The sequence below is a fragment of the Trichosurus vulpecula genome, chromosome 3 (genome assembly GCF_011100635.1).
Source record: "Trichosurus vulpecula isolate mTriVul1 chromosome 3, mTriVul1.pri, whole genome shotgun sequence".
Lineage (NCBI taxonomy): Eukaryota > Metazoa > Chordata > Mammalia > Diprotodontia > Phalangeridae > Trichosurus > Trichosurus vulpecula.
The window spans coordinates 304,592,596-304,605,581 of NC_050575.1; the positions used below are offsets into that span (position 1 = coordinate 304,592,596).

At 37.3% G+C, this 12,986-nt stretch overlaps 1 protein-coding gene across 1 annotated transcript in view; it reads right to left on the minus strand.

Annotated features, from left to right (window-relative positions):
* LOC118842519 (disintegrin and metalloproteinase domain-containing protein 32-like) overlaps positions 1-12,986 on the minus strand; it is a 132,867-nt gene that overhangs the window by 80,316 nt on the left and 39,565 nt on the right. Inside the window, exons 8-10 of the mRNA XM_036749997.1 lie at positions 6,720-6,791; positions 6,206-6,372; positions 460-541 (exon numbers count right to left, since the gene is read on the minus strand). Of these exons, the coding sequence (XP_036605892.1) occupies positions 460-541; positions 6,206-6,372; positions 6,720-6,791 (321 nt within the window). The remainder of the gene's footprint in view (positions 1-459; positions 542-6,205; positions 6,373-6,719; positions 6,792-12,986) is intronic.

Here is a 12,986-nt window from a genome sequence, read left to right on the forward strand (position 1 = left end):
TTGTGTGACTGTGAAAATGTGTTCTGCTATAGAATATTACTTGTGAAAGCCTATTTATTCCCTCCTTCTTCAACTTCCAACAAAGATGCCCTTAACAAATGTTCATATTATGAACATAAAAATATAGTAAAGATATAGTATCACTCTTCATAGCAAGTAAAACAATCAATAATTATAGGACCTAAATTTGGAGCTGGAAGGGACTATGGAGGTAATCTAGTTCAACCCACTCATTTTAGAGATGAGGAAAGTGAGGCCCAGGGAACCTAAATGACTTAAGCAAGATCATATCAATAGTAAGCAGCAAAGCAAGGATTTGAACCTAGGTCCTTAAACTATAAAAATAACATGTAAATGCTCCCATTATGCATTTGTGTGTATGTTTTTAGATACCAAGGTATTAGGTAGTTTATAAATATTTAGAAAGAAAACAATAAGGTTAATTAAGTCACTGCATACCAGAACAATTCCTGCAGCATAATGAAGAACGCACATCTTTCCAGGAAAAGTTGCTCCTACAGAAGTAGGATGCTCCCTATAACTGAAGAAAAATTATATCTTTATTCAAAATTATTATTAACAAAAATGTCAAATTTCAATATTATCATTAAGGATTTAACTTGGTTGTTTATAAATATGCATACTTATTAGAACATACAGGGAAGATAGTTTGCCATGTCAGCTTTTATCATAAATTTGAGGGATTCTCAGATATATGAGCTAGATAAAACTCATGCTATATTTTCTGAAACTTATTCAAAGCATTAAAATCTCTGAAGCCTTCCCATTTCCCACATAATGACACTGAATTTTACATGAAGCCAGAAATGGAAAGAACATCAAGGAATCCCTTTCTCTGGTGCTATGTTTTGACGAGCAAGAAATATCAATTTCCCTACATAGGAAAAAACTCCTTTCCCAATCAGGGTGTATGCATGCAGTCAGATTCCAAACTAGTTGACACAAAGATCAAAATCAACACCAAATTAGAACAGGTAACAATAAAAAGAAAATCAGAAGGACAAGTAAAGATGAAAAAACATTAAGTACAATTAAAATAGCTTTGATCTGGTCCATTCAAATAGTTTTTGATGTCAAAATATAAGAAGTGAAAAAGGGTAAAGGTATGATCCTTGATTTTGATATCCAACATTTGGTAGTTTAAATAATGTCAAGCAGACAACCTAAGAAAGGACAAAAGAACTTCTAAACTGTCACAACCAGCAAACAACTCATCTCCTTACCAAGTGGGGACATGAGACAGCCAAAAGTAATCCCAGTTTAGAATGCAAATTCGTTTATAAAATATTATGGAAGATTACGAAATCAGAGCATAAAACATCAAAAAACAATTGAGATTAAAAAAAACCACAGAAAATTTTGTTGAGAGACCCAAGGCAGATCACCATCAAAGCATTGATGGATTACAGAAAACCAGAATTTCAGAGCTGAAAAAGACCTCAATGGTCAGGTAGTTCAAACAGAAAAAATTGCTCTCTAACATATCCAACCAATGGTAATCCAGCCTTTCCTTGAAGACCTGAAATGGGAAAAATTATACTATATCCCCAATCCATTTTTGGAAAGTCTAATTGTTAATAAGTTTTTCCTTCCATCTGTGCTAAATATGCCTCTTTGTAACTTCTACCAAATACTCCTAATTTTGCTATCTGTCATCATTCGCAAATTTGAAAATGATCTCCTCAGTGCTTTTATCCAAATAATCAATAAAATCTTAAGCATCACAGAGTCAAGTACAGATCCCTGTGTAATTCCAATGGAGACCTTCTACCAGCTAGCATAAAGCCATTAATGACTACCATGAAGAAATATTGTTAACTAATCCATACATTTTTTTAAAACCAATAGTGTGAAATATTCCATCAAATGCTTTGCTAAGATCTAAGTAAACATATCTGCATTTCCCTATTCTACCAGTTAAGTAACTATCAAAAATAAATAAAATTACTGTACCATAATCACTTCTTAGTGAAGCTGCACTGGCCCTTAATAACGACTTCCTTTTGAAAGGAAAACAAATTTTGCAAGGAACTCAAGTTAAGCTCATCAGCCTATAGTTTGCAGACTCCATCTTCTTTCCATTTTTGAGAAAAATAACATTTGCTCTCCTATGGTTCTCATGTTTGTTTTCTGTGCTCTTACAAAGATGACTAGCATTTGCCCAGGAAATGCATCCACTTTTTTTTCATTACCTTAGAATGTAGTCCATGTGGAGCAGGTGACTAGAAGACATGAAGTTATTCTCATGCTTTTCCTTACTTATTTTGAGTATCAACTGCCTATTAGCTATTATTTCTTCTCTTTTCCTATGCAAAGACTATTTCCCTTGGCAGAGAAAACAGAAGCAAAATAAGACTTGAGCAGTTCTGTCTTCCCTGCTATCTGTTAGTATTGTCCCAGCTACTATAAGCATCATTTCCAAATTTTTTTGAGTTTCTTCTTCTTCCTACTTTAGCTTTAAAAACCCCACAATACTTTTTGTGGTTGTTTGCTTTCCTCACCAGTCTCAGCTCATTTTTCAGTTGTTGTTCAGTCATTTTTCAGTCATGTTTGACTCATAGTGACCCCATTTGGGGTTTTCTTGGCAAAGGTACTAGAGTAATTTGCCATTTCCTTCTCCAGCTCATTTTACTGCAGGATACTCAGCCAAACAGGGTTAAGTGACTTGCCCAGGGTCTCACAGCTAGCAACTGTTTAAGGCCAGATTTCAACTCAGGAGGATGACTCTCTCTGACTTCAGACCTGACACTCTATCTACTGCTCCACTTAGCTGTCCTCATTTTGGCTTTGAATGCTAAACAAAGCATTTTATATTTTATCCCAGAGGCAACAGGGTGCCACTGGAGTTTACTGACTTGGGCAGGGGCAGGGGGGTTGGGGTTAGAGTTGAGAGGGAGGGGGTAAACACATGTTTCAAGAAAATTACTTTAATGGTTGAATGGAGGATGGATTGGAGTGGAGAGACACTTGAGGTAGATAGACCCACCAGCAAGCTATTAAAATAATCTAGGTGTGAGGAAATGAGGACCTGCCTAGAGTAATGGCAGTGTCAGAGGTGAGAAGGGGGTCTATAAGAGAGATGTTGACTCCTAGGTTGTGAGCCTTAGGGATTAGGACAGGGGTAGGAAACCTTCAACCTCAAGGCTACATGTGGCCCTCTAGATCCTTAAGGACAGCCCTTTGACAAAATCCAAACTTCACAGAAGAAATCCTCTTACTAAAAGGATTTGTTCTGTAAAACTTGGACTCAATCAAAAGGCCACACCCAAGAACCTAGAAGGCCACATGTAACCTCAAGGCTGTGGCTCCCCACCCCTGGACTGGGACGATGTGTTGTCTTCTACAGTAATAAAGATGCATAAGGTTTAGGGGTAAAGATAATGAATTCCATACTGAATATATTGAGCTAAGTGGTCTAATGGACATGTAATTCAACATTTCTGAAAGGCAGTTGGGGATGTGAGATTGGAGTTCAGCAGAGAGATTTGGCAAGAAAGATAGATTTGAGAATCATCCGCATAGAAATTGTAATTAACAAGTGAAGTACTATAGAGGAAGAAGAGAAGAGGCCCTCGACAGAACCCTAAGGGACACCTATAGTTAAGAGTGTGATCTGGAGAAAGATCCAGCAAAGGAGACAGAAGAGTGGTTAGATGAGCAGGATGAGAACCAATACAGAGTGGTGTCCCAAAAACCAAGACAGAAGAGAGTATCAAGGATTAGAGAGTGGTAACAATGTCAAAGGCTTCAGAAAGGTCAAGGAGAATGAGGATTAAGAAAAAGCCATTGGATTTAGTAACTTAAAATGTCACTAGTAACTTTGGAGAGAGTAATTTTGGTGGAATGATAAGGTCAGAAGCTGGACTGTAAGATTAGAAGAAAGTGAGAAGAAAGAAAGTGGAGTTACCTATTATAGATGGCCTTTTTCAGTTTAGCTACAAAGAGCAGAAGAGATATAGAATGATAGTTAGCTGTGAGGGAAGGAACAAGTGAGGATTCTTTCAGGATAGAGAGACATGGATATGTTTGTAGGCAATAAAGAATGAGCCAGTTAAAAAGGAGAAATTGAAAATGAGTGAAGGATTGGGGATGACAGAGGAATCAATCTGCTGGAGGAGGCAGTATGGAATGGTACCACTTGAACAAGTAGAAGGGCTAGCCTTGGTAAGGAGCAAGCTGTTTCATCATGTGAGACAAGGGTAAAGAAGGAGACTATTAACCCATATATCCACATGATTAGAGGCAGAAATCTGCTAGAATTATCTAGTTGAGCTCTGGAGAGCTGATTGTTAAATTTTCAGTGTGAATATTTAAAGCTCAGAAAATACTATAAATCCAGGATTGATTTGTTATTTTGTTGATTATATAGACTAGAGAGTGATGGGGAAAGTATTAATGAAGGTTTAACTTAAAAGTATGCCTTGCCACACATTTTTCCAAGAATTAACTGGTTATTAAACATTTACCAGCACATGTAAGACCAATCAGTAAGTGAAAGATCTTTCCCACCCATTGAATAGGCCTCAGGTGGGGCCAGCAAAGGGAGGCCTGATTAGAGGCAGGCCCACACCCTTTCACTAACTAGGTGTGAGGCCCCAGGACCATACCCTTTTGCTAGTTAGGCCAAGAGAGGCGTGAAGCCCTCAGGGCCCTAAGGGGAGTTGCTAAGACCAGAGCCAATGGTATGTGTACTGAGTTCTAGTCAATCACATGCCAGCTAGGACTGTATAAGAAGAGAGCCCAGGACTGAAAGCAGCAGAACTGAGAGTGGAAGGATTCAGAAGCAGACATCAAGAAGACATTGAGGCAGCAGACACTGAGGGAGAGCCAGCATTGAGAAAGACTGCAGAGTGGAGAGTGCAGAACAAGAGAGAGTTGCAGAGATCAAGGAACTTGGAGTGGGCAGAGCTGCAGAAGAGAGTGCTGAGCAGAGAGTTAGGATTCATGAGAGACTGTTTACTGGAAGGCCCTAGCCAGGGCAGGAGGAGGTGGGGTGGGGAGGGGAATTACAGTATAGCTTGGCTCCTTACTATAATACTTTGTTATAATTTCCTTGTTGCTACATTGAAGTGGGTTTACTGGTTTTGGAATATAATTGCTACGATATGGAATTGAACTACTGGTCCTAGAATTGGATTCTCTCATGTCTAAATAAATGTTATACTTCCTCTGCCTTCTATCTAGAGAATTTCTCATACTTTGAGTTTCCAAACCATTCAGGCATGTTCATGGTCATCCTCAATGTCATGAATCTTGCCTTACTTCTACAGCACATCACTGGTTAGAGGCATTTCAGAACTATACTTACCAACAAATAGGAACTCTGGGGATGATCTTTGTCTCTGGAATGCCACCTCTGTACCTCAGGGAATGACGGTCAGTGTGGGAAGTTAGACCAGACTCCCTATCCCTGGCTCACCAATCCACCAGGCTTCATGATAGCTGACAGTCTCCAGTAATCAAACCTGTTTCTAATCATTGTCTAGTTGCTTCTGCAGCACTGGACTCTGGTATTGGTCAGTATAAGTAGAATCTGGGCCACTGTAGCCAGAAATCAAGGAGTCTGACTCTCACAGTCTTTTGCCACTCACCCACACTGCCAGCAAGGAGCCTCAAAACAACTGCAGTGGTCTCACTCAAGGGCAAAAAATAAAAAATAAAGAGAGAACCCTGTACCATGTCCATCTGTATTCTATACAGAGATTTTATCATACAATAACAGTCAAAATAAGAGCTAGAATTTATATTATACATATATTTATATTATTGTATATTAATATATGTATATAATTTATATATATATAATATAAATATATACATGAATATATTTATATAGTGTTTAAGGTTTGCCAAAAGCTCTACAAACCCTGGGAAATAGGTGCCATTACTATCCCCATTTTACAGATGAAGAAAATAATGCAGACAGACATTAGGTAATTTGTCCAGAGTCACATAGCTAGTAAGTGTCTAAGGCTGGATTTGAACTCAGATCTTCCTGATTCCTGTTCCAGAGCTCTATGACACCCAACTTACTATCACATGATGGCATCTCAGAATTATGTTTTCCCCTATGAGAGTTTCTAAAGGCCTCTCAATTCATGCAGAGATAAAATATCATAACAAAAATACTTGATACACATATATGTTTATTATATTTCTAGCAAAGCAGAAATATTAGACTTACATGAATAAATATGCCATATCATGAGGCCGTAGAACCAAATAAGAATTTTTCCATTCCAAAAATCTTTGTAATATGTCATCTGGCTCCCCAGTTGTGGAAATCTTATTTTTATATGTCCACAATTCCAAAGATGACAACACAATTGTCATTTTAAATTGGGTAAACATCTAGAAATAGAAAAGATAACAAACAACTACAGAGATACTTTTTTATTATGCACTATGAATGTGCTAGGTCAGTCAATAAACATTTACTAACTGCATACTATGTGCTAGGCACTGTGCTAAAGGCTGGGGATACCAAGGTGGCGTCTGCTCTAAAGGAATTCAGAGTTTAAGATACTAAACACAGTGGCTGCTTGGTAAATGGTCAACAAGCAGAGCCTAACTGAATTGCTATGTTTTGATGGAGCCACACAATTTGTTTACATTTGGCTTTTGGAATGACAATTTAACTCTAAAATCAAAACAAGGAATTTTTTTTCCCACATAACATAAAGAGGGAGAAAACTTACTGCATTTATAAGACCAAGAATCTGGATGACTTTATTTGTTACAGCCTCAATATCAGAGCCCATGTAATCATACTGAAAAAAAAAATTATTTCATTAATAAATTATTTAATAAAGTTAAATGAGATAAATTAAATTTAAATAGTTATTAATAAAACTATTTTTAGATCTAAGCACAAATTATCAAAATTATTTATTCACTTAATCTTGCTAAAGACCTTAAACATAAACAGATAAATCAACAGGAAAAACAGTAACAATAGAAAGAAATATGGCCTCCAAACATACACAAGTTCAGGCATGTATGAATAAATACTACAAGATGAAGGGAAATGATCCAACATTTGATAAGACTGAGGACCCTGTGAAATTTGAGGAGAATATGGAACCACAACGTGGTTTTCCTGAGTAGTTTAAAAGAGCAATAAGAATTATGAGAGCAAAACTTATGTCCTGCATAGCAAAAATAATGCATAGAATAGAAAAACTTGAATCTGCAATGGTAAACCTCATCAAAGAAAAAAAAGGGAGGAATAGATTAGGAATGCAAGTATACAGAAGTGAAGGGCAATCTAGAAGAAAAGAAGCAAAAGAAGATTAAAAGAAGATATGCTTACTTATACAAGTAAAACATATGGATATCAAAGACAGGATGTGTAGAGACAACCTAAGTATCATAGGTGACCCAGAATAGGAGGACAAAACAAAAAAACCTTAACACTACAATGAAGAAAACAGTAGAAGAGAACTGCCTAGTTTCTGAACATAGAAAACAAAATTCCAATTAAAAGAATTCACAGATAACCTCCAGAAGGAAAAAAAAAAGGCTTCAATTCTAGACACACAGTGATTAAATTTAACAATTTAATTCAGAAACAACAAGTTCTAAAGACCATCAGAAGAGAGGCCTCCAAATACAAAGGAAAGGACATTTAAATAACAAAAGATTATTCTGCACCCACTGGAAAAAGGAGAAAGGAATAGAATAATGTGTTCCAAAGAGCACTAGAGCTCAGTATGCAGCCCACAGTGACCAATCCTGCAAATCTAAGGTTAGCTATATACGACAAATGATGAATGCTCAATAATAAATAAGTTTGAAATATTTCTAGAAAGAAAATCAGAGACAATTACAGGGACCCAAGATGGTGGATTAGAGGCAACACAACTGAACTGTCTCAAAATTCCACTCTAAACAACTTTTAAAATGACTCCTCAAATCAAATTTTGGAGTGGCAGAGCCAAAAAAAAGTTCAGGGTAAGAAATTTTTCTGGCCTATGAAAATTTAGGGGGTTGGCAGATGAAGTTTGTGACACTGTGTCTAAACCTCACACACAGCAGCAGCAGTGACAGCAGAAGCAGCAGATTCATGAGCTCTCAGCCCAGAGATCATAAGGGGGTCAGAAAACTGGTCAGAAAGAGAGTAAGGAGACCCTTAGCTGGCACTGAGTACAGTTGACACTGATTGGCAACTTTACTGCCCATACACAGTACTAGGTCACAGTTCCAGGGAGCAGAGGAGTGCTAGGGGTTGGTCACAAGGGAGCAGGGGCCCTGGTTGCAGTTCCAAGGCAAAGAGAGCACTAGTGTTTGTGGCTGCAGAGGACTAGGGTTTCCTCCTGGGTAAAGATCAGAGTGCAGATCAGAAGATAAGTGACCACATCTCTGCCAGGATCACACCACCTTGGAAGCACCAAAAACTTGCAACCCCCTCCCCCCCAGAATTAACTCTGTAAACAGCAGCATGAAAAAGCCTGATGTTTAGGACAGTGACTCCCCAGTCTAAGAGGAGCTGAACCCAAATTAACATAAAGTTCAAAGTCAAGAAATAGGCTAGAAAAATGAGCAAACAACCAAAAAACAATGTGACCATAAAAAGCTGCTATGTTGACAGGAAAGACCAAGACATAAACTCAGAAGAAGATAACAATGTGAAAACAGTTTAAAACAAAGGCTAATTCAAAGAAAAAGGCTAATTAAATCCAAGTCCAATAAGAAATCCTGGAAGAATTAAAGAAAGATCAAGTGTAATAGAGGAAAAATTGAGAAAAGAAGTGAGAGTGAAAATGATAAAAAGACATTTACAGCTTGGTAAAAGAAGCATCAAAATACTAAAGAAAGTAACACCTTAAAAAACAAAATTGACCTACTGGTAAAAGAGGCACAAAAATTCACTGAAGAAAAGAACTCCTTAAAAAACAGAATTGGCCAAATGGAAAAAGAGGGACAAAAGTTCACTGAGGAAAATAAAGAAAAATTAGAATCAGACAACTGGAAGTTAATGATTCTATGAGACATTAAGAAACAATAAAACAAAGCCAAAAGAAGGAAAAATAGAAGAAAATGTGAAATATCCCATGAAAAAAACTGAACTACAAAACAGATTAAAGATAAATAATTTAAGAATTATTGAACTACCTGAAAATCATGATCAAAAAAAGCTTAGATGTCATATTTCAAGAAACTGTCAAGGAAAACTGTCTCAATAACTTAGATCCAGAGAGTAAAATAAAAATTGAAAGAATCTACTGATCACCTCCTATGAAGAGATCCCAAAATGAGAATTCCCAGGTATTATAGCCAAATTCCAGAACTCCCTGGCCAAAGATAAAAATACTTCAAGAAGCCAGAAACAATTCAGATATTATGGAGCCACAGCCAAGATCACACAAGATGTAGCAGCTTCCATGTTAAAGGAGCAGAGGGCTTAGCACATAATAGTCTGTAAGGCAAAGGAGCTAGGATTACAACCAAAAATAACCTACCCAGCAAAACTGAGTATAATTTTTCAAGGGGAAAAATGAACATTTGAGGAAACAGAAGACTTTCAAGCTTTCATGATAAAAAGACCAGAGCCAAATAGAAAAATTTCACATTCAAACAAAAGACTCAAGAGAAACAAAAAGGTAAACATGAAAGAGTAATCATAAGGGTCTCAATAAAGTTAAACTTTTACATTCCTATTTGGGAAAAGGATACACGTAATTCCTAAGAAATTTATCTTTATTAGGGCAGTTAAGAGAAGCTTATAAAGACAGAACATGAGTATAGACAGAGTATGAGTCAATGGGGAATGAGCTACAACAGGGAATGAGCTCCATAAAAATGAAGGGGTGAGAAAGAGAGATACACTGGGAGAAGGGAGAAGGAGAATAGCAAAAATTTTCTCACATAAAAGAGATGTGCAAGGAAGAGCTTTTACAGTAGAACAGGAAATGGGAAAGGGTGGCAGGCAATACTTGACCCTCACTCTCATCAGAATTGATTCAAAGAGGGAATATATACATATATACACACATACATATGCATGTATAAACAGATAAATAGACAGACCAATAAGTAGGTAGACAGATAGGTAAGTAGGTAGGTAGAAAGATAGATAGATACATAGACAGATAGATAGACAGACAGATAGATATAGATATAGATTATATACTCAGTTGTGTATAGAAAAATAACTTACCCAATCTGGAAATAAGAGGGGAGGGGATAAAAGAAGGAGAAGGTGATAAAAGGGAGGGCAAATTAAGGGAGGTTGTGGTTAGAAGCAAAATTGACTTTTGAGGAAGGATGAGATAAAAAGAGAGAAAGAAAAAGAAATAGAAGAACATGAGATGGAGGGAAATACAGAGTTATTAATCATAACTATGACTATAAATGGAATAAGCTCACCCACAAAACAGAAGCAGAGAGCAGAATGGATTAGAAACCAGAATTCAACATGTTGTTTCCAAAAGACGCACTTGAAACAGACACATAGAGTTAAAATAAAGAGCTAGAGAAAAAGCTAATATGCTTCAGCTGAATTTTTCTTAAAAGGCAGGAGTAGCAACTATGATCTCAGACAAAGCAAAAGCAAAAATAGACCTAATTAAAAGAGATAATCAGGGAAACTACATTTTGCTAAAAGGTACCAGAGACAGTGAAGTAATATCAAAATTTTCTGCATTAAGTTTCTCTTATAAAGGTCTCATTTCTCAAATATATACCGAGCGTAGAACTGAATCAAATTTATAAAAATAAGGGCCATTCCCCAATTGATAAATGGTCAAAAGATATAAATTGGCAGTTTTCAGAAGAAGATATTAAAGCTACCTATAATCATATGAAAAAAATGCTTTAAATCACTCTTGATTAGAGAAAGGCAAATTAAAACAGCTCTGAGGTACCTCCTCATTCATATCAGAAAATACGAATGTTGCAAATGAGGGAAAAATAGGTACACTAATGAATTGTTGGTGGAATAGTGAACTAATTCAATTATTTTGGAACTAGGCCCAAAGGACTATAAAACTGTCCATACCCTTTGACCCAGCTATACTACTAAGTCTTTATCCCAGAGATCAAAGAAAAAGAAAAAGGACCTATACAAACAAGAATATTTTTGTAGTAACTATACCACAAAAAATCAAGAGGATGCACATCAACTGGGTAATGGCTGAACAAGATATGACACATGATTGTGACAGTTTGCTGTTGTGCTGAGAAATCACAAGAGGGGGTGGTTTCAGAAAAAAACATAGACAGACCTATATGAACTGATACAAAGTGAAGTGAGAAGAACTGGGACATCACGGTACACAGTAATGGCAATGTTATAATGATGATCGGCTATGAAAGACCCAACTGGCTATCCTGATCAATACAAAGATCTAAAACAATTCTAAAGAACTCATGGTAAAAAAAATGCTATCTATCTCCAGAGAGGGAACTGATAAACTCTTGACTGCACACTAAAGCATAATTTTCTCACTTTATTTTTCCTGCTTTTAAAAAATACATAGATTATATGGAAATATCTTTTGCAAGATTTCACATGTATAATTGATAGCATATTGCTTGCCTTCTCAGTGGGTGAAGGAGGACATAGGAGGAAAGGAGAGAATTTGAAATTCAAAATTTAAAAAGAATTTAAAATAAATAAATAATTACAATTTTTTAAACATTTTTTAAAGAATAAAGAAAACCAGAACTCAAGAGATTATTTGCTTCTCAAAACATTACAAACAACAGAAATGTAGGAGTAGTAAATAAATGCAGACAACAACAGCAGCAGAATAACAAAAGAAAGACCAGTAAGAGACTTCTTTCTAAATGTATGACAGGCATGAATGTAGAAATCTGGCAGAGGTAATAGTTAAGAGGTAAACAGGGGACATTATGGACAGAACCTAGTGATATCATAATGCTTCTTTTGTGAGACTGCATTACAAGATGGTAGACTGTTTCAACAATCCGGCTAGCAGCTGCTGTGGGGGTGAAAAACCAACACAAGCCCAACAACAAGAACACTGCCAGCACGCTGCCAAAGCCCAGGATCTTTTGATCTGCTTTACTAAGGAAAGCAACGTTAAGGGGTTAACAAGCTTACTTTAATTCAGCATACAAATACCATGCACTTAGTTCAGGGGGAAAAGTCAGCACCCTGAACTCAGCAAATACAAACAAATTACAAACATCGACAGACCAAATACAATTCATAGTTACCAACATCTAGGTTCAGCCTGGGAGCTCAAAAGGGCTGGCCCAGAGTCACACGCACCACCATGGCTGTGGGTAAGCACTCTGGAAAAGAGAAAGCCAACCCCTGGTTTTATATCTTTTTCAGGGTCAAGGGTGAGTCACTCATGCGACTCACCCACATGACCTAAAATCGTCACAAAGAGGCGACTTAAACCCACGTGGTCTAAAAGCCTCTGATTCCCAAACATGTCACTCAAACCCATGTAAACTAGGCCCTCCCCTGAGGCAAGAAGGCCACCAAGGACTCCCAATCTAATAAAAGAAACAAAGGCCAAACTCTTCAAGGGCACTTGGTTGAACTGGATGCTAAAAGCCCATTTTGATTGCCGACACATAGGCACATGAAAAGGGGAGGGGAACAGGAGGGTAGAGAGATGTGAAAGATGCACTGAGGTCCAATCCCGGACTAACAATAAGGGGAAAATAATCCCTATGGGTCCCAGAAAGAGAAGAGCCTGCAGGAAAATGGTAAGGACAAGGGGACTGAAAAGAGAAGGAAAGAAAGGAGGCCTTATTGTGGATGTAGAAGAGAGTTCCACTGATGAATGCTCCTATGAGTGAAGAGAGACGAGGACATTAAACTGGATTTGGCAGGTGGGATTTGATTCCTGAAAATTAGTCCAAGGAGTCCAAGGAGGGGGAGAGGTGGAACCTCTAGAGGTAAATAGCACCTGGAGGAGTAGGACAGGAGGCAATGTGGGGAGGAAAAGTCAACAAAAGAGAGTATAGATCAGTGGGGGGGAAAG